General features: G+C 37.5%; 1 protein-coding gene across 1 annotated transcript in view; it reads right to left on the bottom strand.

Annotated features, from left to right (window-relative positions):
- LOC145769155 (uncharacterized) overlaps window positions 1-23,000 on the bottom strand; it is a 26,199-nt gene extending 3,199 nt beyond the window's left edge. Inside the window, exons 1-15 of the mRNA XM_082580745.1 lie at window positions 22,866-23,000; window positions 21,786-21,839; window positions 21,115-21,234; window positions 20,212-20,313; window positions 19,203-19,419; window positions 18,462-18,660; window positions 13,038-13,179; window positions 10,918-12,701; window positions 5,072-5,144; window positions 4,733-4,786; window positions 3,945-4,064; window positions 3,602-3,724; window positions 2,683-2,842; window positions 1,955-2,153; window positions 48-189 (exon numbers count right to left, since the gene is read on the bottom strand). Of these exons, the coding sequence (XP_082436871.1) occupies window positions 48-189; window positions 1,955-2,153; window positions 2,683-2,842; window positions 3,602-3,724; window positions 3,945-4,064; window positions 4,733-4,786; window positions 5,072-5,144; window positions 10,918-12,701; window positions 13,038-13,179; window positions 18,462-18,660; window positions 19,203-19,419; window positions 20,212-20,313; window positions 21,115-21,234; window positions 21,786-21,839; window positions 22,866-22,926 (3,550 nt within the window). The 5' untranslated portion in view covers window positions 22,927-23,000. The remainder of the gene's footprint in view (window positions 1-47; window positions 190-1,954; window positions 2,154-2,682; window positions 2,843-3,601; window positions 3,725-3,944; window positions 4,065-4,732; window positions 4,787-5,071; window positions 5,145-10,917; window positions 12,702-13,037; window positions 13,180-18,461; window positions 18,661-19,202; window positions 19,420-20,211; window positions 20,314-21,114; window positions 21,235-21,785; window positions 21,840-22,865) is intronic.

Genomic DNA, 23,000 nt, shown 5'->3' with positions numbered 1-23,000 from the left:
TCCAATCGTGATGTAATAATATGATCAAAAGTGAAATAACTTGTTACCTTTCCACCCAGCTATTTTTGGCTGTATATCAACGCTGTGTAACATTTTTAACACATAACAACCAGGTAAAGGCTCTCTTAATGCAGGCATGATCTGTCTGATCAAGCATCTGGTATATAATGGATTCCAGGGCTGGTTAGTCTACAATAGAATAAGATTTTTGTCAGATGGTGATTACGTGCGTGCTCATATGCAGAGTGCAGACCCGGAGTGGGTTAGCCCACCAGAAGTTCGGCAACTTTCCCGATAGGCTGGTTGAATTTTTGAATGTGGGCCAAACAAACGATCACGGTATTTTGCTATGGAACACACAGCCTAGGCTTGTTTAGCACAAGATATTAATCCTTCTATTAGAATCAAAAAGCATTTAATGCATGGAAAAAGATTTGTTTAATGGAATTAAAATCAAGCGTAGAGTACGCCCAAGATGCTAGACATCGTAGTCTTCCAAGCTTCTGTCATTTAACATTCGTATAAAATCACCGTTTTAATATTGGTGTGTTTGTACCCCATTCACTCAGACTGTTTGCAGGCCTATATGTTAATTTTTGTCGATCTCTGTTTTGTTTGTTTTATTATCTTTATCCTGCATTGCGGGAAAGCGGACTTGAGCGCTATGCATCGGTGTACGTCTTCCGACGTACACCTGACCCACGCTGCAGCCGACGGCAATGTCTGTTTCCGGTTGTCTACTCTACTTATGACTTAAATTTGGTACTACCCATTACTCGAAATCGATCACTGGGTAGAGGCAATTATCGTAAAGTTTCTTGCCCAGAGAAACAACAGCAAGTGCGGGTGGCTGGAGTCGAACATGCAGGCTCTCGACTGCGAGCCCAACGCGCTAACCACTCGGCCACTGCTGCCGAGGTGTCTTGTAACCTACCACGCACAGGGCCGTTGAGAGGATAATTTCGGCCCAGTACCAATGAGATTCTCAGACCCAAAATCGAGGCACCTTTGAGAAAAAGCACCACTGTATATCCAAAGAGTACGCTGTTGTTTTTTCAAGTTTCCAGACCCTTTAAAAAAGTTATCGCCTCTAAATTTATCTTGGAGTCGAGTCCGAAGTAGCCTACTTCCTGGACCCCCTCCGGTCAGCGCAACTGATCATGCAAAAGAGTTCTTACTTACATTAGTGCATGCATAGTTGCATACTTATTGTTTCGTAGCCTATCCAAATTTCAGTTTCGTTTACTTTGTTTTTATTTCTGACCATCACAACGAAAAACAATATATGCCAAACATAGCATAGGTCTAGGAAAGGGTAGTAGCAACAAAATGCGGACGTTACAACATGCATAATGCTAAAGCAGGACAATCAGTTTAAAACATGGCACAGTCGCAAGACCTTAATCACAATTTAGGAAGCAGTATAAAATACGTCCGTTTCATCATGATTAAATTGTCACAAAATGCTTTGGAGCGAGTTAGCTAAAGAATCTTTTTGGATATAGGCTGCTGCTGCTTCTTCTTTAGGCCCAGTTGGCAAATTCAATCCACAGCACTTTTCATTAGGCTGTCATTCATTACTACATGTGTGCTTCTCTCTGTTTTTGTTTTATTTTTTGCTATTTGTTTTTTGGGTTTTGTGGCCGTGCTAACTACTGATATATAGGCATAGCCTATACTACATAACTTTTCATTCAGGCACGTTTTAAACCTTTCAAGGTTTTGCCACCTTTTCCCGTTCGTTAACGTGCTGGTAGGTTTATATCGATTTTTGTAGTTAGTATCTTTTTCGTCCCGAACGCGTGACGAAAAATAAAATGATTGATTGATTGTAGCCTATAGGCTACGCCTACGTCTAAAAAGTGTAGCTCATGCAGTGATATGACCAAAATCGTAAACCCCTTCCCAAAGTAGCCTGTGACAGCTGAATATATTAAGACATAGAAATACCTACTATCTCATTGAAGGTCTGTGCAAGACGAAGGAATTTGTTGTTTTGTATGGCTTGGTAGCATACAGGGACACCAGGCAAAGCTGCAATAGTAAACCCGTTGCGTCTATATGCTAACTCTTGGTCGAAATAGCACCCAGGGTTGGATTGGCATGTGAAAAGATCTCTTTCAACCATTGCATTGCTGGTATTGCAGGGGATTCTATGAAGAACAACAGATTTATTGAACATACAATTGAGTTTTATTACGGTAGTTGAACCCACAAACCGCTCGCTTCGTTTAAAAGTAGATACAATAAGTTTAAACAAATGAAAATTTGCACAATGCCAGACTATTGAAAAATCAATATGCATGACTTGAAATTAAGTAATAGATTCGGTAGCTTTTGCTAAAAAATATACAAAGAAATTAACCTTTGATTCACTTTGAGATCTCAATGTAGGCCACCACATTTATTAAGAAGAAATCCAAACTTTATCAATTCTCCTATAGGCATATTATAATTATACACTATAGGCTTTTAAGGCTTGTTCGAAGCCTGAAATGAGCACGGATATTTGTATTTTTTTTCATACACCAAAGTGATAAAACAAGCGTTTCCATAAAGTTCTGGAAATTCAAGTTCAAATGTAAAACGGATATTTTAAAATTTCAATTTGAGCCGGATCACAAATTTTCGTCTCAACTTCAATCTCAAGTCTGATTTAAGTGATAAATTCTATCATATAACCTTAGACAGTATGGAATATTCACAGGAGGTTTAATTAGATCTGAGAGAAGTTCCAAATTGGAAAAGTCAAGGTTGCAGTTGACAGCAAGGCCTGAAATGATGCATCCGTAATCTTGTAAGAGATGATCTTCAGCTGCTCCGGAAGAAGAAGAGCCGCCGCCTGCATTACATGATGGAAGACTTGACTTTAAGAACTGCTTCAATTATAATGTAACATTTTGAGTTAATGTCAAAAATGTGTATATTCAATTATTCATAGTTTAAAAAAGTTTATTTTCAAAAACATGGCTACTGCGCATCAACCTTACAATATCATTTAACAAGCTACGTGGATTTGTATAGCTTTAATCTTTAATTTTTTTACAGTTTTCATTGTGGCTTAAGTAGTTCGTAAACTTAAGTCTTCAATTAGGTGGTTCTAAATGCCGCCTACAATGGTTCTGCAAATAAATAAATAAAGCTATAATAGGATATACCAGGCAGCTGATTGCTCAATTTCATCCTGCTTATTGTCAAAATAGTTATCTGAGTTTATGGACTAATCAGATAATCACATCAGATAATTCAATCAGAAAGAAGGTATTTCTATGTCCTGATTCATTCTCAATTATTATGGTTTGGAAAGGGATTTAAGGTTTTTAAAACAATTTACACCCTTGTGACGTTCAAATTTAGTTGAGGCCAGCAGTAGCCTACATATTAAGTAGGTTATCATCCCTGAAATGGATATGGCTTTAATCTCGCCTGTTTATTTATTTAATGTTTAAAAATGTATGAAAAAATGAACTAAGCGTTTTATACTTTGATTACTCATCCATTAATATATCATTTGAGTTATACTAGAACAGTTTGAAAGTAGGACATTTCTTTCAAAAATACAGAAAACAAATTAGTTTAAGAACGTTTGCAGTTTGCTTACTTGTCTGAAAAAAGCTTCTTGGATTTACACTTGCGGTGAAGCTAGCCATGTTGGTCTGGGCAGCATTTTTAAACAACAATGCGGTTTGCTCTGTGGTTGGACTATCAATGTCAACATATCTTACTGAAACAGTAAAGCAATGTCCATCACAAAATTACAAAAAGCAAAAGAAATTTTCACATTCCATTGTAAAAAAAAAAAAAATCAATTTAAAAAGGGACTGATTTGTTGCCTAGTGGAAAGTAGGATACGTTGTTGAATGGGAAACTAATATTTTATAATCTTGAATTCATCCTTCTGTGCTCATAAATTTTGTAAAAACACTTTAAAATTGACAACTCACAAACTTTGGGCAAGCATTTTCCATTCACAGTGCCACAATGTGGTGGACAATCGTTGCCAGTTGTATTGAAAGGTAGAGAGCTGCTATTGCAAGGGTCCGTAAGACACGGTCTGTTGAAGCCTAAACACAGTACGTTTTACTTGTAGCATTATCAATTGAAAACTTTAATTGATCCCAAAAGAAATCCAAACTTTTCTGAATAGTTGTCAAAAGGTTGCTTTTGAATCTTTATCCTCAGACTGACAAAGCCTTGATTGGTTATTCCTGGTAGTTTCGCACACTTGTAGAGGCTCTTGACGCAGGGCCGGTTACGGCGATTGGCAGAGTGAAGTTTTCCGATTGTTGCTGTAGTGTTGTTGCCGAGGAATTATTCCATTCACTGCCGCTGAATGGAGAGCAGTCCTGAAATGAGTTGCTCAAGCGCCTACCCCGAGAGTCGAACCAGCGCCGCGTGATCTTGAGGCGGGCGCGTAACCACTGAGCTAACGGGGAGGCAAAAGGTATGGCAGAAGGATGCCATTAAAGACACAAAAGGTTCAATTGATGAAGACGATATAAACAAAGTGATATGAGAACTGTAGAGCTGGACTGACTTTCTTAACTTTTTCAACCTATTGTAATCTTTAAATTAACAATAAAAGTTGATGGCACAACCTAATCAGTTACAAACAACAACATACACATGTAAAGTATTCACTAATGCTCCGAAAACCAAGCTAGCAATATTGCCAATTTTGCATCACTATAACGTTTTTACATGTAGAAATAGTGTAGAAAAGTCAACTTACCAGAATCTACGAATCCTTTTGATATTAGAAGTTGGAGCCTGTCTTGGCAGTCGTCTGGAAAAGAAATCGTTTTAAACTCATGCTTGCTTTGCAAGAAAGAAAGAGTATCAACAGGTTTGGTGAGTGCTGTTAATATTATCAGAATATTCTTGCGTCAAAATATTCACACACAGTACAGTACGTTATTTCAAGCGGGTTTCCTTCGTCAAAAGCCTTTAGTTTATATCACATTTGCAGGAATACCACACTGCTGCCATGTCCAGCATAAAATCAATGGTTTTCCATAGATTAATGATTTATCACAGAATATTTTCCATCTGCAGTAAATCAAGTACTTACTGTGTATGCTTTGAGCATTGTTGGAAATGACAAGAAAGCAGATGGCATACAGAATATTCATTCCCTGCATTTCCTGCAGCGGTTATCAAGCTACCGTTTTAGCCTATTCATAAAACAACTGCAAAAATAAATAAAAATTCTTTCTACATTTTGCTAATTGGTAAACATTTTTCTGTGAGTCGTTTGTTTGGTAAAGAATATTGCTTTTAAAATGTGGTGGCCACCTGGAGTCTATAAACCTGTTAGGAATCTCTGGAAAGATTTCAGGGATCGCGAGTGTTGCGCCAATTTCTTACATTCTGAGATTTATTACGTTATTACAATTATAAGTTCAATCGAGTTAGTGTCGCAGTCATGTTGTAGTTGTCGAAGTCTGTGCAATATTACATGCACTACAAATTGGACAAACTTAATCTCTTGTATATAAACATATGCTAATTATTTATACGCTAGAATTTCACGCAAGCCTTGGTCTTGAAACGATGGAAAGTCGTAAGTTTGATATTTTTTGAAAAGGCTTCGTAAACGAATAAAGGTTGGAAAACTCTCTGCCTAATACGAAGCAATTTCAGTTAGGCTGCTGCAATTTCTGTCGTTTGATTTATTATGTCTTGTTAATTTTCATTTATGTCTTGGTTCTAACAAATTGTAGTATGTTTGTAATATTTAGACAAATATTTAAAAAAAAATCTTTACGCGTTGATTACCTTATGCTCCTGGAAGCTCTAATCAAATTAAAACTACTTTTTACGCGTGGCTGGCCTATCATCAACATTTTTTAATAAATATTTAATTTAACAAGCATAAAAAATACAGTTACAGATAGCCTACCTATAGAATTCATTTTCTGAATTTCCAATCAAGAACTGCCCGCATATTGATTTCAACCAAACTGTGCTGGAAATTATTTATCAGAGCAGTTCAAACTAATTTTATCTGGCCGAAACGTCATGCTTCATCAAGGAATAACAGAAAACAAAGGAAGGGTAAAAGACAGTACAGCATCACGTTTTGTTCAGCTTGTTATAATTGGTTTGATTCCAGTCCATGTCATATTCATTTGCCTCCCATTTGTGTTGTTTCTTACGCAAAACAGTAAAGGCACGCGGTAGATTGTATCAATTGTGATACAAAATCGCAACAATACAACTGTCAGAAGGCGATAACAGTTTTACGTGGCTACAATAAACGTAATATGAAGCTATTGATTACTTGAGGAAATCTTTATCTTCGGATTGGGAAAGCTTCTCTGAGAGCTTACTCCGGGCAGTTTTATATAGCCTACTTGTAGAGGCTTTGAACCCCTGAGGCTTGAATCAGGCCGGTCAACAAGATTGATAGAGTGAAGTTTCAGATTGTTGAAGTGTAACTGGCATTCATTGTCTGTGAATTATTTCATGTATTTGGTGCCGCTGAATGGAGAACTGTAGCCTACCTGAAATGGGTTGCTCAAGCGCACACCTCTAAAAACAAGCCAACGATGTTTGTTTTTGCCGTTTTCTCGTTCGTAATGTCCGGTGGTTAACTAGCTGAGCTATCTGGGTGAGGTTATTTGATTATTACGTCACGTTATTATCTTTGTTCGTTTGCACGTATGTGTGTGTTTTTATATTCAGCATAATTTCGCTTATTTTCGATGCATACGTTATCGAGATACGAATATAAGATAAATAAAAGGTAAGCTTAAATAAAATCGTTTGAATTTGTATTAGATGGCATTGGGACTGGCATCCACCACTTTTTTGTGGTACAGCCTGCCTACATTATTTTTACATTACATACAGTAGGCCTAACTATTCATCTAGAAACCATAATAGACTGTTTCAATTTAGTTGGGATTGTCAAAAAGTTCTTATTCAAATAGAAACATTTTAAAGTGATTTTTAGATGATTAGTTTGTTACTGTATTTGATGCTGTATTAAAATGCAGGGGATAAGATGCAGGAGATAGCCCTGACGAAAACACATGAAAAGAAAATGAAGTGACAGAAATGAAAATGTTACAATGATCTCTGGGGTTGACAAAGCAGAACAAAGTAAGAAATGAAATCATCAGAGAACGAATGCAATTCGGAGAGCTAAAAGACAAGCTGAGAGCGACATCACGCCTTAAATAGTTGGGTCATGTCGTAGGAGAAACGAAGGCTATGTTGAAAAAGAATATGATTATTGGAAGTTGGTAAAAGAAAGCCAGGAAGGCTGAAAAGAAGTTGAAGAAATTGTGTGACAAAAAGTATGGAAATGGTGGGAGTGTAGGAGGAAGATGTTGCTGACAGAGTGATGTGGAGAACTGCAATTTACATCGGCAACCCCACTTCAAGTGGGAATAAAGCCAGAATAAAAAATTAATGTATTAAAGTAATTCGCTGTGTTTGGCTTTTTTCCTTGGCATTGAGCATTTTTTGTTGTATTAATAGAATTTATTGCTTGCTATTTTTTATATCAATAAAGTATGAAGATGTCACGCATGAAACTTTGAGGTTGTGCTTGCTCCAGTTATTAGGTTATATTTTCGGGTTGATAAACTAAAACACAAAAATCTAAAATCGAGTAATGAAGACTCTAATTTCTTTTCAACTCTCTTCTTCATCTCTCGTGTCGCTAAATATCAGGGTACCCGTCGGTTAGCCACTGCCTGGCGTCATCGTCAGTGAAGACCAGGTCCTCCATACCATGAAGTGGCCTGTGCAACGGGCAATTTGTTACTATGTGGGCTGTCGTCTGCATTTCACCATCTTACAGGCAGCACCCGTGTCAGAGCTTCTTGATGTTACCGAAATTTAATACAGGGACTTAAGCACGGAAAGAGTCTTTAAGAGGGCAATCGTCTCTCCCGCAAAATTTATCTTCTTCCCCCAAAAAAATGTGTTTTGATATTATTATAACTTTTTAATAGCATTAGAATTAATGTAAAATGCCGTTTACCCCCAACAGTTGCTATCGCCCCCTAAAATTATTTTCTAGCTGCGTCACTAAATTACGCAGGGATGGCCAATTAATCTTGTGTGTTAATTAATTGCATATTAGTTTACAGAATTATACAAGAGACAGAAATTGCAACCCGCAAATAAATAAATAAATTCAAACTAGGCTGGAACCCAAACCGTGTTAAACCATTTGTAAACAAGTATCATTGTAAGTTCAGAACATTGTAAACAAAGTATCGGTAAGATTGATCTTAGTAAGATCAAGCAGCTCTGGTTCGATTCTCGGGGTGTGCACTTAAGAAAGGCACTTCAAGGACAACTTTTTATTAGGCGGCGGTTAATGGATAGAATTTACAGACAACCTAACTTCAAAATGCGGAAACTTTACTCTGTCAATCTTAGTGACTGGACAATGGACATGCGTCAGTAGGTCAAAAGCTTCAAGCCATGATTAAGCTTTCAAAGAGACTTTCTCAGTACGAAAGTAAAAACTTTTCGCAATCAAACCATTCAAACGGAAAAAAAATAACTGCAGTGTCAAAGTTTATAAAATTATTTTTGAACTTGTGATAAGGAAACACAAAGCGTAACGTTTATAGCGTTGTTTGAGCAATGCATGTTTTCCCCTTTTTAATTTACCAGTGGCTTAAATACTTCTTAAATAGAAATATAAACGCAAGGCGTAAATCTTTTTTAAAAATAATTTTTCCCCAAGTTTATAACATGTCTCTCGAACATGACAACAGTAAAAATAGAAGAAAGTAAATAGCTTTAACTGTTGCTGCAAGATCAGCTTAAAAGATGGTGTTCAATTAAACCATCCACTTAAATCAAGAAATCTTATTGCAAATAACTTGATAACTTTATACAATCATGACTACAAGAAGTTCAGTAGCACGAATAGCCGAAGGCTCAAAACTTATGGACTTTAATCTGACACTTTAAGCCAACAATAGAAAAATTGGTTGGATTAAAATTAACTACAACTTCTTGCTCTATAAACAACCTTATACTGGAAGCTCTCATTTAATTAAAAGCAAACTTTCTTCCTAACTCTTCGAGTAAATGACTGTTTTTTAAGCTTTGCTGTTCATTGCAAGAGCGAAATCAGCTCCTGACGTAGATACCATTTTAGCTAGCTTTCTTCTGTTAGCCTGCTACATGCTGGAGCTTTAAAACAAAGCAAGTGAATAAAGCTGAGCTACATCTAGTCATTGAAGTCTACACTAATAACTCATTAACAATTAAAATTGTTTTTATATGCTGTAACTAACTTTATCGTTTTGTTCAAAAACATTTAATTATAAAATTATGAAAATTATTCAATTTTCGTTATTTTTCTGAATTTTTAAAACTTTGTACAAATTCATCTGTCTCTGTCGAAAAACAACCATGTCTTCGTTTTGAACTTGGAAGTAAATTTGACATAACTTAGCATTGATGACGTTAAGTTTAACACAAGCGACCGCTTATGACATGTTTATCTCTTGATAGCTTGTCGAAAAGTGACTAAACTTCAAAATAAACAACACACATATGCTCTTGTCGTTTTGGGTGGTCCGCTCTGCACTCGTCCGACTTGCCTATGGCATTGTCCTAAGGCAAGTTGGCCAATGTCTATCACAAGACGTGATATTTGTTGCCCAAGAACAAAAAAACAGTAACCTAAATGGTTTTCTGGTCGCTGTTTGGAGTCTCCACCACATTGTGTTAGAGACCATGGTTTGAACCTCAGTCAAGCCATACAAAAAAGAAAAGAAAATGAAAATAATTTTGAAATTTTGCAATGCCTGATGATCTTCTGCTTGCCACCAGAAATTTTTTATCAAACATCGGTTGCACTAACTACTGTCTACTGTCAAACATCTCTTGAACATATGTCCTGCCCACGCTGGCAACGATGCAACAATGCAAAAGTAGAAACGTTGCTTACTGAGTAATCATGTCTACAGCATAAGTTAGTAGTAATGGGAAATCAACAACGTGTTGTAGCTATAGTGGAAAATCAAAATCTTATGAACCTATTTATCAATTAAAATTGGTTTAAATCGACAGCTTGTGCTTTTTACAAGTTAGCGGGCTTAACCCAGACACCAAAATCCGTCATTTTTACATTGGTTCAATGTCTGCAGAGGTTCAATCAATGTAAAAATAACAGATTATGCTGACTGGGAATCGACCTTATCTATCACAACTACAGATAAGTTGAACCTTTCCGATTTGTGAAATATAATAATGATTGTTATGTTGATTTGCTTCTTGCTTGTGAGACATCATCAGTAGCGTTGACAATGAGGAGGTCCAGGGCGTACGTTAGGACCTAGGATAATTTTAGGGGCCCGATAACTTTCCAATAGGCTCTGGAATTTGAAGAAGCCACCGCTTTTTTTGGATTTGTGCGTTTTTCTTAGAAGTGTGTTGATTTGGAGTCCAAAGATCTCATTGGTACCGGGGCCATAATACCCTATCAACGGCCCTAGACATCATACTTAGTTTGTTAGGCGTTGTTGTTACGCATCAGTTGAACTGTCTGCTCTCACGCGTTAAAGTTGAACTTTATCCTTGAAAAATTGAGATTCAAACTGACAAGACTTTTGTATTAAGCTCTGCTGAAGATTGATGTATTGGTATAAGACAAATGTCGACAATCTGAGACAATACTACCGTGTAAACGTTTATTCACGAGTTGTAGGTTCTGTTTAAACCAATGCCGCATAAGATCACAAAGTAAATACAACGTAGGTACAATACAAAGACATACCAGAGTTTAGAATGACGAAATTAAAATTATTATTGAAATCTTCATGCGATATGATTTTTTAATTCTAATCAAGGTTAAAACATCTTCAACTATAAAGGAATATGAGAAGCCCATACAAAATCTGCAACACCATCCAGCCCTTATCCTTATCATCCTTGTCGTTGAAGATGTTGTCTGCACACACCAGGAGTGGGGCGGAATAAACTTCGACATGATGAACACCTTCCGTTAAAGCAGGTTTCGACTTTTCGGGGCTGAAAATTTTCACAATGAGCAGGTTTATCGCATTCTGTGCGACCCGGTGTTGTGAGGGAACATCGATAGAATACAACTTGCTCGCATCTTCTTGTGTTACATCTTGCCCGTCTCCGAATGGATTCGCGTCCACAGAACTTTTCACATTGTTTCTGTTGTGTTTCCTTTTGTGGCGGAGACTCACAATTTCTGACGCATTTACGTTCTCTTGTTTGAAATCCTTTACCGCAACAACATTGGCTGAAATCACCCCAAGCACCAAAAATTGGACACTTTTTAGATTTACATGGTCGGGTGAAACTATCCTCTCCTATGCAGCCTCCTTTTGGCAACTTACTGTTACCGTTGATACATGTGCGTCTGCGTGTTTGTGTTCTTGTGCCACAAGATGCGCTGCATTCTCCAAAATTTGTCCACCGGCTCCAATGAGGACAGGGTTGTTCATTGCAATTTTGAGATTGCTCAGATATACCTTCACAAGTTGCTGTAGCTAAAAAGTATGGTTTCTCGCACTTACGTTCACGTCTTCGTACACCTCCACCACAAGATACGCTGCACTCTCCAAACTCCCCGTACTCCCCATAAAAAGGAGCTGGGCCTGAACGTTGTCTGGAGAGTCGTGATCGTGGAATGTAACACAGATTTCTTTCACAACAACCTTGAAAACTACCTTTTAACAAGGGATATCCGCTTATATATAGCTGCTGGTATGGGCAAGGATCATAAATTGGGTAGGTTGGAGGACAGACATACCGAACTAGTGGGTTTCCAACAAAAAATGGATTACTTAGTATGTTTCCATTGGATGTGGGTGGAAATGGTAGTACTTGAGGTACTCCTGGTGGCAGTTGTGCACCAAATTGTGGAATTCCTGACGGCAGCTGTGGACCAAATTGTGGAATTCCTGACGGCAGCTGTGGACCAAATTGTGGAATTCCTGACGGCAACTGTGCACCAAATTGTGGAATTCCTGGCAGCAGCTGTGGACCAAATTGTGGAATTCCTGACGGCAGCTGTGGACCAAATTGTGAAATTCCTGGCGGCAGCTGTGGACCAAATTGTGGAATTCCTTGTGGCCCAAATGGCGGAATTCCTTGTGTGCCAGGTCCGGGAAAAGGTCCCGGAATGTTTCCAAAAGGAGAATTACAAATACTTGAACTACCTAGATTTATGTTCTTTTCTGTAAGGTTTCGGATGTGTTGCTCTAAAGTTTGAAAATTGTATGGGTGCACAAGTTTATCTCGTTGATAATTAATATAACCATACAAGGGACTTTGATTTAATCGAGCAAGTTCTTCTTCATAGTTGGATGCAGTAATGGCTCCACTTCTTACACCCTGCCAAAAGTATGGACGAATAGAAGAGTCAACCGCAGGAGAAATTGTCAATTTTAGATACTGATGATACAAAGTTTCTCTTGATACTGATACATCAGTAACGCAACCAGCCTGCTTGCATTGGTAGTATGAGTTCAAGTAATTCTGAGGAGTATCAGTTAAGAACGGGCGACACTTGGGCTGCCCATATTGAGCTCGTCGATTTAAATCAAACGCAAAAGAAGGATCTTCTCCAGCTCGAACTGTGACGTCGTTTATGTCAGCCGGATAAAAACAATCGTAATCACTTGATTGCTCAAGAGAAGGCTCCCAACAAGCATTTAGAAGGTAACATTCTCTTCTGGTAATACCTAAAAAGTAAAGAAATCTTAAATTTTTCTGCTCATATAAAGAGATTTTGAGATTTAAAGATCACTGAGGCTACCAAAACAAAATCAATCGCGTACAATGGTCATTTTTTGGGTTAACATTAAAAAAAATTCAACATGCTTGATTAGCATAAGGACTTCAGCCTATATATCACATCTTTTATTTTGATATGATGTGAACACTGAACAGCTATAGAGCAAACTGCAAACCTTTAGAGTGTGTAGCCTGCTGAAAAAAGTGAATACCTCAAAAATGGTCACCGTATGCCATTGACTAACATGTAGGCTACCAGCTTATACAGATACAATTTCACAAACCTTTCCATCCAGCAAATTTTGGTAAAATATTGACTGCTTTTAGAAATTTGAGAGTATAGCATCCAGGGTCCGGGGTCGTAATTCCAGGTATGTTTTGGTTGATTAAACAATGTGTGTACAGGACGTTCCAAGGTTGATTGTTCTAAATATTGAATAGACATTAGACAGTGTTAAAAAGGTTGTGTGCATTTTTGTTTTTTATATTTGTGTATGCTTTGACTTGTCCCTTATTAGCCAATAACTGTGCATATATCTTCTATTCTTCTAATAAAGGGGTCACCAACCTTTTTTGCATGCGGCCACTTTGGCACTTAAGAGAGCTGTGGCGGGCCGCACTAGTAAAATTTTGGGTAGGTTTACTCTTATACTAGAAAAGAACGCATTTCGTACCCAGTATCCATCGTTACAATTACATGTTTTTAAATCTTAGAATACCGCAGCAACAAAATTAGTCGAACAACGCTACTGCCAGGCCAAGCTCCTTTAACAACACTTATGACTTCTTTAACATTGCCTAATAAACGAGGCCACTTGTTTTGCGCACGAATGCGGTTTCATCAGAATATTCATCGCCAAGCAAAGAGTGGTGTTGTCACTTCGCTTCACAAAAGATATCTTGCCATTTGTCACAATCAAGGTGCAATGCCTCGCTTTGTATCTTCAACGAGCGTGTTGTTTTCATTGTAGAATTCTGGTGCGATGTGTTATTGTCGGTTATGACCTGAAGTAACCTCTGATGACGAAATCTGTATTATGTAACGTGTTTTCTGGAATCATTTTCTCTACGTGACCTTCTATAGACTTCGGTTGTTTACATTTAAATGCTACGTGACCGAACGATGGTTCTTTATGATGTAACCTTCTCGAAGTTATTGGACTGAACAGCCAACTATAAATAGTGGTGTAGTTTGTGTAATGTTTATTCTGAGATTCTGAGATTATTATTATGGTGTTTATTATGAGTTGATTATGAGAGTTGTGCTATGAGTTGTGGATGGGTAGTTGATGCAGAAATTAGAGTTATTTGAGAAGCCGTTCGTTAAAGTTCTTCAAGAAGTCAGATTATCATTTCGCTAGTAGAATTATTCGACATTTAATTGACTTCTTTTCGGTTGACCCATTAAACTACGTCATTGAATCTTTCCAAGTCTTTTTCCTGGTAAGAGATAGAAAGAAATCGTGACATTCTGGGGGCTCGTCCGGGATAAACCGAAAAAATTTAACCGAAAAACCGAAGAATACCGAAGATTTATTGAAAGAATAATAAATTAATGTCAAGATGGCGGATACTGTCAAACATGAGATGATTGAAGACTTAGGGAGCATGGCTGAACGAATGGGGCTGACTGGTAATGAGAAGTCTCAGTTTGTGATGGAAGAGTATCACAAGATAATGGACCAAAAAGCTCAGCGAGAAGCTGACGAAAGAGAAGATAGAAGAGCTGCTCGTGAAATACGGAAAGCAGAACTTGAAGCTGAAGAAAAACGAGCACAGCGTGAGGCTGAAGCTGCACAACTTGAAGCTGAGGAAAAGCGAGCACAGCTTGAAGCTGAAGCAGAGGAGAAGCGGGCGCAGCGCGAAGCAGAGGAGAAGCGGGCGCAGCGCGAAGCTGAAGAAAACCAAGCACAACGAGAAGCTGAAGAAAAACGTGCTCAACGGCAGTACGAAGCAGAAGCTGAAGAAAGAAGAGCGCAATATGAATTGGAAAAGTTAAAACTTGAAGTAGAAAGACAAAAGCTGGACATTGGTGAGCGATCTAATTCTACTAATGATAATGCTCGAGATGTTATTGTGGCGCAAGTTAGACGTCCAGATTTGCCATCATTTGTTGAAGAAAAAGATGAGTTGGATAGTTATTTGTTAAGATTTGAAAGATATGCTACAATAGCCAAATTGGAGAAGTCGACGTGGGCTACCCAGCTAAGCATGTTATTATCGGGACAAGCTCTTGATGTATATTCGAGACTTTCACAAGAAGAAGCCATGAATTACGACAGATTGAAGTTAGCTCTGTTAAAGCGATACAATTTTACCGAGCATGGATACCGTCAAAGATTCCGTGAGGCAAAGCCTGAACGACACGAAAGTCCGGGTCAATTTATTGAACGTTTAAGAAACCTTTTGTTAAAATGGTTTGAACTTTCGGGGGCCGAACAATCATTGGACGGATTGGCAAACCTTATAGTTAAGGAACAATTCACAGATTCATGTTCAAAAGATCTGTCTGTTTATTTAATGGAGAGAAGTCCAAAGACTCTAGAAGAAATAGCCAGTGTGGCAGAACAGTACTTAGTGGCTCATGATGAGAAGTTGTCGACTGAAGAAACGTTGTCATGCGATAATGACGAAGAGCAAACAAATAATTTTAAAGGAGGTGCTGTTCCAAGAGAAGTACGTTGTTTTAATTGTAATGGCTTAGGTCATAAGTCTGTTAACTGCCGGAAGAAGACTAACAGAAATCATCAGGAATCGAGGAAGTGGTGCAATCGTTGCAATAGGCAAGGACACGAAGCGAAGGAATGCAAGGACAAGTCGTTCTCCCGATCCAATCAGTCTGGAAAAGATAAAGACACAGAGGACGTTTATCGATGCGGTTGTGCATTAATGATTCCTGAACCCACGCTTGGGGAGGAGAAACCGGATGAAGATGTTTGCGGAAAAATAATACCTGAAGATTACCTGCCAGTAGTGGATGGAAAAGTTGGAGACAAAAAGGTAAAAGTTTTACGTGATTCTGGTTCTACTGGTATAATAGTGAGGAGAGATTTGGTTAAAGACAGTCAATTAACGGGAAAAACTGGCCATGTGACAAAAATAGATACCACTTCAATCCAAGGACCGTTAGCGATGATATCTATCGAAACTCCGTATTGTAGTGGGACTGTGAAAGCGTTATGTTTACAAAACTCTTTAGTTGATCTGATAATCGGAAATGTTTTTGAGAGAAATTTTGAAGTTACTTGTTATTCTTGTGGCAAGAATGGTCATTTTGCTCGAGATTGTTCTGCAGATAATCAGCGACGATCTCACGGTCATGGATACAATGAGCGCGAAGAACCGAGGGGAAGAGGCAGGCGACGACCATTTGGAGTTTGCTATAGATGCGGTAGACGCGGACACTTCGCCAGGGAGTGCGTTGCTGACGGCGGACATTCGGAAAATAGACGTTGCCGTGACAACCACTGCTACCGATGTGGGGAGATTGGACACATAGCCAGGAGCTGCCCTTTTGATGAAAAGGCTTGCTACAATTGTCATAAAGAAGGTCATCTCGCCAAGGACTGTCCGGAGAGGAGATGTTTCCGATGTAGGAAAATGGGTCATCTCGCTCGCCGATGCACTGAAGATGTTGAGGACGTTGGAGACTTTCGCAGAAAACGTGACTATTGTTTTAAGAAAAGCTATCGTTGGTAGATCATGCAACGATAGACTTATGAGAACTGATTATTGAGTAATTAATTGTTTTGTGGTGTGTTTTGTATTGATTGTGTTGTTATATTGTTTGCAACAATATTCTAAGGGGGGGCGTATGTCACAATCAAGGTGCAATGCCTCGCTTTGTATCTTCAACGAGCGTGTTGTTTTCATTGTAGAATTCTGGTGCGATGTGTTATTGTCGGTTATGACCTGAAGTAACCTCTGATGACGAAATCTGTATTATGTAACGTGTTTTCTGGAATCATTTTCTCTACGTGACCTTCTATAGACTTCGGTTGTTTACATTTAAATGCTACGTGACCGAACGATGGTTCTTTATGATGTAACCTTCTCGAAGTTATTGGACTGAACAGCCAACTATAAATAGTGGTGTAGTTTGTGTAATGTTTATTCTGAGATTCTGAGATGATTATTATGGTGTTTATTATGAGTTGATTATGAGAGTTGTGCTATGAGTTGTGGATGGGTAGTTGATGCAGAAATTAGAGTTATTTGAGAAGCCGTTCGTTAAAGTTCTTCAAGAAGTCAGATTATCATTTCGCTAGTAGAATTATTCGACATTTAATTGACTTCTTTTCGGTTGACCCATTAAACTACGTCATTGAATCTTTCCAAGTCTTTTTCCTGGTAAGAGATAGAAAGAAATCGTGACACCATTAAAAGTTTCAGTAAACATGAAAATGTTTGACACATCGCAATACAGGCAACAATATAGTAACCTGCAAACATATCAGCGAAAAATAGGCTCCAATAACAGAGAGAAAGAAATCTGGCACCATGAAACAAACTTGTGGAAATCACCAAAAAAAAAAAACGGTTTCTATCGTAACGCATGAACAGTGTTCCCTATAAAAAAGCAATGAGTTGGTTTTTCATCCTTTTTGTGAGAGTCTATAAAACCGTCTTTCCTTGATTAGGCTATTACACAAATGTCACTTGCGGTGCTTATCAGCATGGCAAGAATTGTTGATTAACAACATTTTGCAGTAGGCTACTAAGCTAAATATTTTCATACCAGAAAAATTCTTTAAATTTATATACAGTATAATATTTTTCCAATTAATTATAAATTGAGTTGGCACACCGACCTATTTTGCCAACAAAAATCTTGTATAAAGGAACACTGCTCGTGAAATCCAATAACGGTGAAACGCACACAAGTGTTTACGGGACATTTACAAACTTAAAATAAGCAACCCTATGCTCTCAGACATTTTCGAAATTCGAAAACAGACGTTTTAATCAACCACCGGGACAGTGTGGCTGGACATCGCATTGGAATAACTTTAAACGATCCCTACTTAGAACTGCAATCTTATTGGTAGGTCGGTGGAATCGTATGCACAGCGAAAATATGCTTTCCGGAAAGTGTTTTTTGCCTTCATGCTCTTTAACTCTTCAAGAAAAGTATTTTTAGTTATACTTGTGCGCTGATACCTTTCGCTGGCCGCACAAAACAGCGTGGCGGGCCGCATGCGGCTCGCGGGCCGCCAGTTGGTGACCCTTATTGGGTTTTTTTGAAGACATGAGCTCTATTCATTGCACTTTTTTCAGTTCAGTTGTTTTTATTTCTGACAATCACAGCGAAAGCAATACACTTCAGTATAGCAGAGGTTTAGAAAAAGGTAGAAGTGACAAAACGAGAAAGTTAGAACGTGCTTGAGATGGAAGTATGTTATTATGTTAAAACAATTAGAACGGTCACACAATCTTTACAAAAGTTTAAAATGAAAAAGAAATAAAAAAAGAGTTCTTAAAAAACATGTGCAGGCCATAGCTATATTGCCTTTATCGGAAACAGATATTTTCAAGATTTGTATGGATAGACACTTGCTGTGAAGATCGGCCATGGTGCGTTATCAAGTGTGCTAAAGGTCGAAACGGAACACAATCATCTTGTAACGCTCAGCTCATAGCAAAGAAAAGCAAGGTATGTAAAGATAATTTTTAATATATTTTTTAGGTATTTACGTTATTTCTAGTACCTTTGAGGTGTAATCGTGAGCCAAACGCTGAAAGTTGTTGTTGCGAACTGCCAAATGACATATAGGTACACCAGGCATGATCGAATAAGCAAAACTTCGTCGCAAATCTGCAAGTTCTTGATCAAAGTAACAACCAGGTTTGGAGTAACATCCCAAGGGGTCTGTCTCCAAAGCTGGGTTTCCAGGACGACAGGGAATTCTTAAAAAAACATGTTGCATATGAACAATGCATACCATAAGCTTACAAGTAAATTGCATTGTTAAAATATTAGCAATTAAAATATGGTTAAAATATTAGCAATTAAAATATGGTTAAAATATTAGCAATGCAAGCTAAGTTATAACTTATAAACAATAGATGCGAATATAAAGGTACCTTTGTGAAGAAATTGAACTTTTAGTTCTTAACCTCAACTCATTAGCCTACTTCATATGGCATATAAGCTATTAAGCAAAGGTGATGAAAATAGAATTATGTGAAATGAACTATGTAACAATTAGAAAGAAAACAAGGACGAAATCAAATCAAAATTTTGATCATGTTTATTTATTTGGGCTTTACCTAGTGCGTACGCACTCCAGAATCTAAGTGTTTAAAGAAGTTTTGTATCATATCTATTGTATCATTTTTTGTATCATATCATATAGGCTACAGTTACCATCACCAAAGACCCTAACAAGCTGTTTTATTTTTATCGAGATCGTCAGAAGGTTTTGTTCAAATAGAATTTATGCACAAACCTTAAGCAATAGGGGACGTTTAAAGGTGGCTCTAGTAGATTTGCGTTGGATGTTATGTCATACGGATTCAAGCCACAGTTGAATGGAAAACCTCCCCGCTGGCATCCATATCCTCCCAGTATGTCGGAAAACAGATCAGGAGTTGTGAAGTCAGGAGCTGGAGCTCCAGGAAGATTGGATGGATAAAGAGCAGGAGGATAAAATTGAGGGAGAGTTGCTAAAAGAAAACCGCACATTAGCAGAGCAATAAAATACAAAAATGGCCATATTTGGCTTGTTGTGAATAGCCTGCTTTTGTTTTTACATTGTAAATTATCTATTTGTATTAACAGCAGGCAATGACACTTGTTAAGAGAACACAAGTAGACGAATATCGTATAAACAAAGCATACTATTGTTTCTCAGGTTTGCTATATGAAGTAAGTTAAACTTTGGATCTTAAACGAGATAACGAAAAACGAGATAACTTAAACGTGTTGCACCAAACATAACACCAGAAGTAGGCTATAACAGAAACTACAAAGCCACTTCTTGAAACCTTAGTTGCAATTGGAACTAGGGCTTTGGGTTTGGAGTCAGGCGACAAATATGCGACTCCAACGTCGGCTTCAGTGTTGCCAGATTTTTTTTAATCTTTGTCCTTTTCAGTTTTTGTTTTTTAAATTTATTTTCATTTAAATTGTGATCGAAGTTGAAACGGCGACGTTCACAAAAGTTGACAAGAACAGATACTTCTATTTTCGGGTGTAGTTTTAAAGCGCAAGACGGAAAACAAAAAAACAATAATTAAAAAAATAGTGCAGATAAAAATTTTCTTTTTCATCGTTTTGTATCATGGGAGTCGGGTAGGTATTTTGTTTAACGACTCCGACTCCGACTTTACAGTCCAAGAAGCAACATCGAAATTCATCCTTTGAAACATTTACAAATTTACGTAGCAGCCGCTATAAGTTACCGGTAATACACATTAAAAAAAAGCATTAACTTCATAGGCCTATAGTTACCGTACCTGGAATTCTTAAATTTCTCGGTGAAATATTTTCTTTTCTAAACGAAGCTCGTACTGTTTGAACAATGGAAGCCAAAGGATTTTCGCTGCCAGAGAACGGAACTGCGCAACAGAATACATGTCAGCATTTACTGTAGGCTTACATGTTTATGAGAATAAAGGTTATAGAACATACAATGTAACGTTATACTGTAGTTATCAGCTAGTAGACTGTTTGCCCAAACAAAAACAAAAAAACTTTCTTTATTAGGCTTCACAATCGAAATGTACTCTTATGAACATAACATGTTTCCCGAAACATCTTTCAATAGTTGTTAATAAATGACTTAGTCAATATAGGTTCCAGTATAATCCGTAAGTTATGATGAGTACATAATGAATAATGACTTGAAATTTTGTAACACCGCTGCAGGCAACAAATTACATCGCCTTGTCGCTGTTCGTTTTCAAGAAGACTTTACTGAAATTTATATTGTTTTATAATAATAACAATGAGCTTCTTCTGATCAACCTCATCTTAAGTAACTGTAATGGAGTAAATTGACAACCAGGGCCATTGATAGAATTACTTTTGCCCAAGCCTCTTATGAAGTTCTCTTCTAACGAAAAGAATAAGACTCCAAAAACATGCGTATGTTGTTTTACCCCACTTCCCCTAGAAACAATCCGTGTTCTTAAAATAACCAGGATAGAAGGTTACACAGCATGCACGATCAAATATGTGGAGCAGCTTTTACAGACAAACCGGGTATACAACATGCTTCTCCGGGATAAGCTTTAACAACATGCTTTAACCACAGGCACTAGAACACCAAACGGGGATAAAAAAAAAAACATAAGCAGCGACGGAGAACTTAAAACTCTGATCTTGCAGTAGCTTACAAAACGTATTCAAACACTCACGGGATTTCGAGAAGCATTTCGAATCTCTCATTGCACAATAGTCCTGAGGACAAGGCTCGCTTGCATTTAATGGTGTCGTCATTTCAACACATGGGTTTTCTGGGCATGGGACAGTAGAATCTAGACATAAAATTGTAAAAAGCACCGACAACATTTCCTAAGATTATAAATCAAACAGTACATTATGTGAAGATCTTACATAAAGAAGTTTTTATTGGATACAAACGCAACATTTCTAACCAAAGTTTTGCAGACTACATTGCAATGCAATCAATCACATTTGACCAGGATTTACATTATATAAAATTACGCATAATTTGAAAAATCAAGACGCAAAAGCATGATGAAGATAAAAAATATCAAACTGTGTCTGATTTGTATAAATGTATAAATAAAAGTATGGTAAAGGTTTTATTGATTACTTTATGTTTTATTTCAATGCAAGGGCTCTTTGAGGGTAGAAAACTCTTAAAAGGAATTCTTTCTGTGATCGTATTGATCCTTCAAATACAATCCCAGAAAACACAATCCGTCAGGTTAACATTCAGTCATCAACGTTAGCAGATGTTGAGTCAATGTAAAATTACAATTGACTCAACGTCCGCTAACGGGATAATTCTCGCTTCGTTTAATTCTGGGATAATTCGTGTTTGGTCTTGAATAAATCTTACTTGGGGCGAGGATTCCGTTTCGTTTTAAATTTTGTTTCTTTTGTCGGCATTCTTCTGCAAAAAAGAAAAAATACAATGTGAAAATGGACTAATCTGCTGGTAAGGACAATTGTTACTTATTACATATTTTTAATGTTTGCCTTCCAGAATAAAAAATAAAAAACGAATTAAGAAAGCACAAGTTTCAATTGGTAAGTCAGCCATCGATGGATGATGACTGTGAAAGCTTTATCCTTGATCTGAGAAAGACTCTTTGAAAGAATAATCCAGGAAGTTTCGCATACTTGTAGACAATGTAGAGGCTTTGAACCTATGACACAGGTCCGGGCACCAACATTGACAAAGAAAAGTTTCTGTTTATTGTTGAAGTGTTTTTTATAACCTCTTCCATTCACTAGGTGTCGTTGAATACAGAGCAGCTTTTAAAATAGATTTCTAAAACTAGATTAAACCTTAAATCAGGTGTTTAAATTGTTATTAGTAACAACTACTCCATACTTTTTACTAACAATAGAAATGGCCAATTGAGATGTGAGATTTTTTTAGCAATCATATAATATTAAAAGGCTTTTACGTTGCTAAGTCGCAACGAATATAACTTTTTACTAAAGTACTAACGTAACTCTAACTATCCTACTTATGAAACCGGTGTATAAGTTTAAGTACGTTGTTCGATATAATGTGACCTCGTACAAGTTATGAAGCTGATGTGGGATGGTGTTGAAATGCAAATAATATGTTTTTCCACTCGTTTTTAGTAAGTAGACTTTTTTTAGCAATAATAATAATAATGCTTGTTTTTATATAGCGTTGTATTCATTGCAGAAAGCGTTTCTCCTCAGCGCGTTATAAAGCAGGAAGTGTCAATGCAGCCGTGTAGAGACGCAGCTGAGCAGGCCTACGTTATCATCCGAATCCATTTTATTGCAGACCACCAAGCAGGAGTAAGATTCAGTACCATTTAAAAAAGTCTTTGGAATGACCTAAGAAGGTATCGACCCCATGCCTTCCGATTCAGTGGCGGGTGCACTAACCATTAAGGATGATAGGCCCATTGTACAGTACTTCACATATACCTACCTTCAGTTAGCTGAGAACTGCCAAACGCGAAGAGAAGGCAAAGCAATAAACAACGCTTCATCTTTTGCTTCTGTCTGCAGATAAATTCTTAGAAAAACGTAGACAATATTGTTAAGTAAGCCTAGTATACTAGGC

This window comes from Aplidium turbinatum, chromosome 4, assembly GCF_918807975.1.
Source record: "Aplidium turbinatum chromosome 4, kaAplTurb1.1, whole genome shotgun sequence".
NCBI lineage: Eukaryota > Metazoa > Chordata > Ascidiacea > Aplousobranchia > Polyclinidae > Aplidium > Aplidium turbinatum.
The sequence above is the reverse complement of the archived record's forward strand: the minus strand, read 5'-3'. Positions and strand labels throughout refer to the sequence as shown.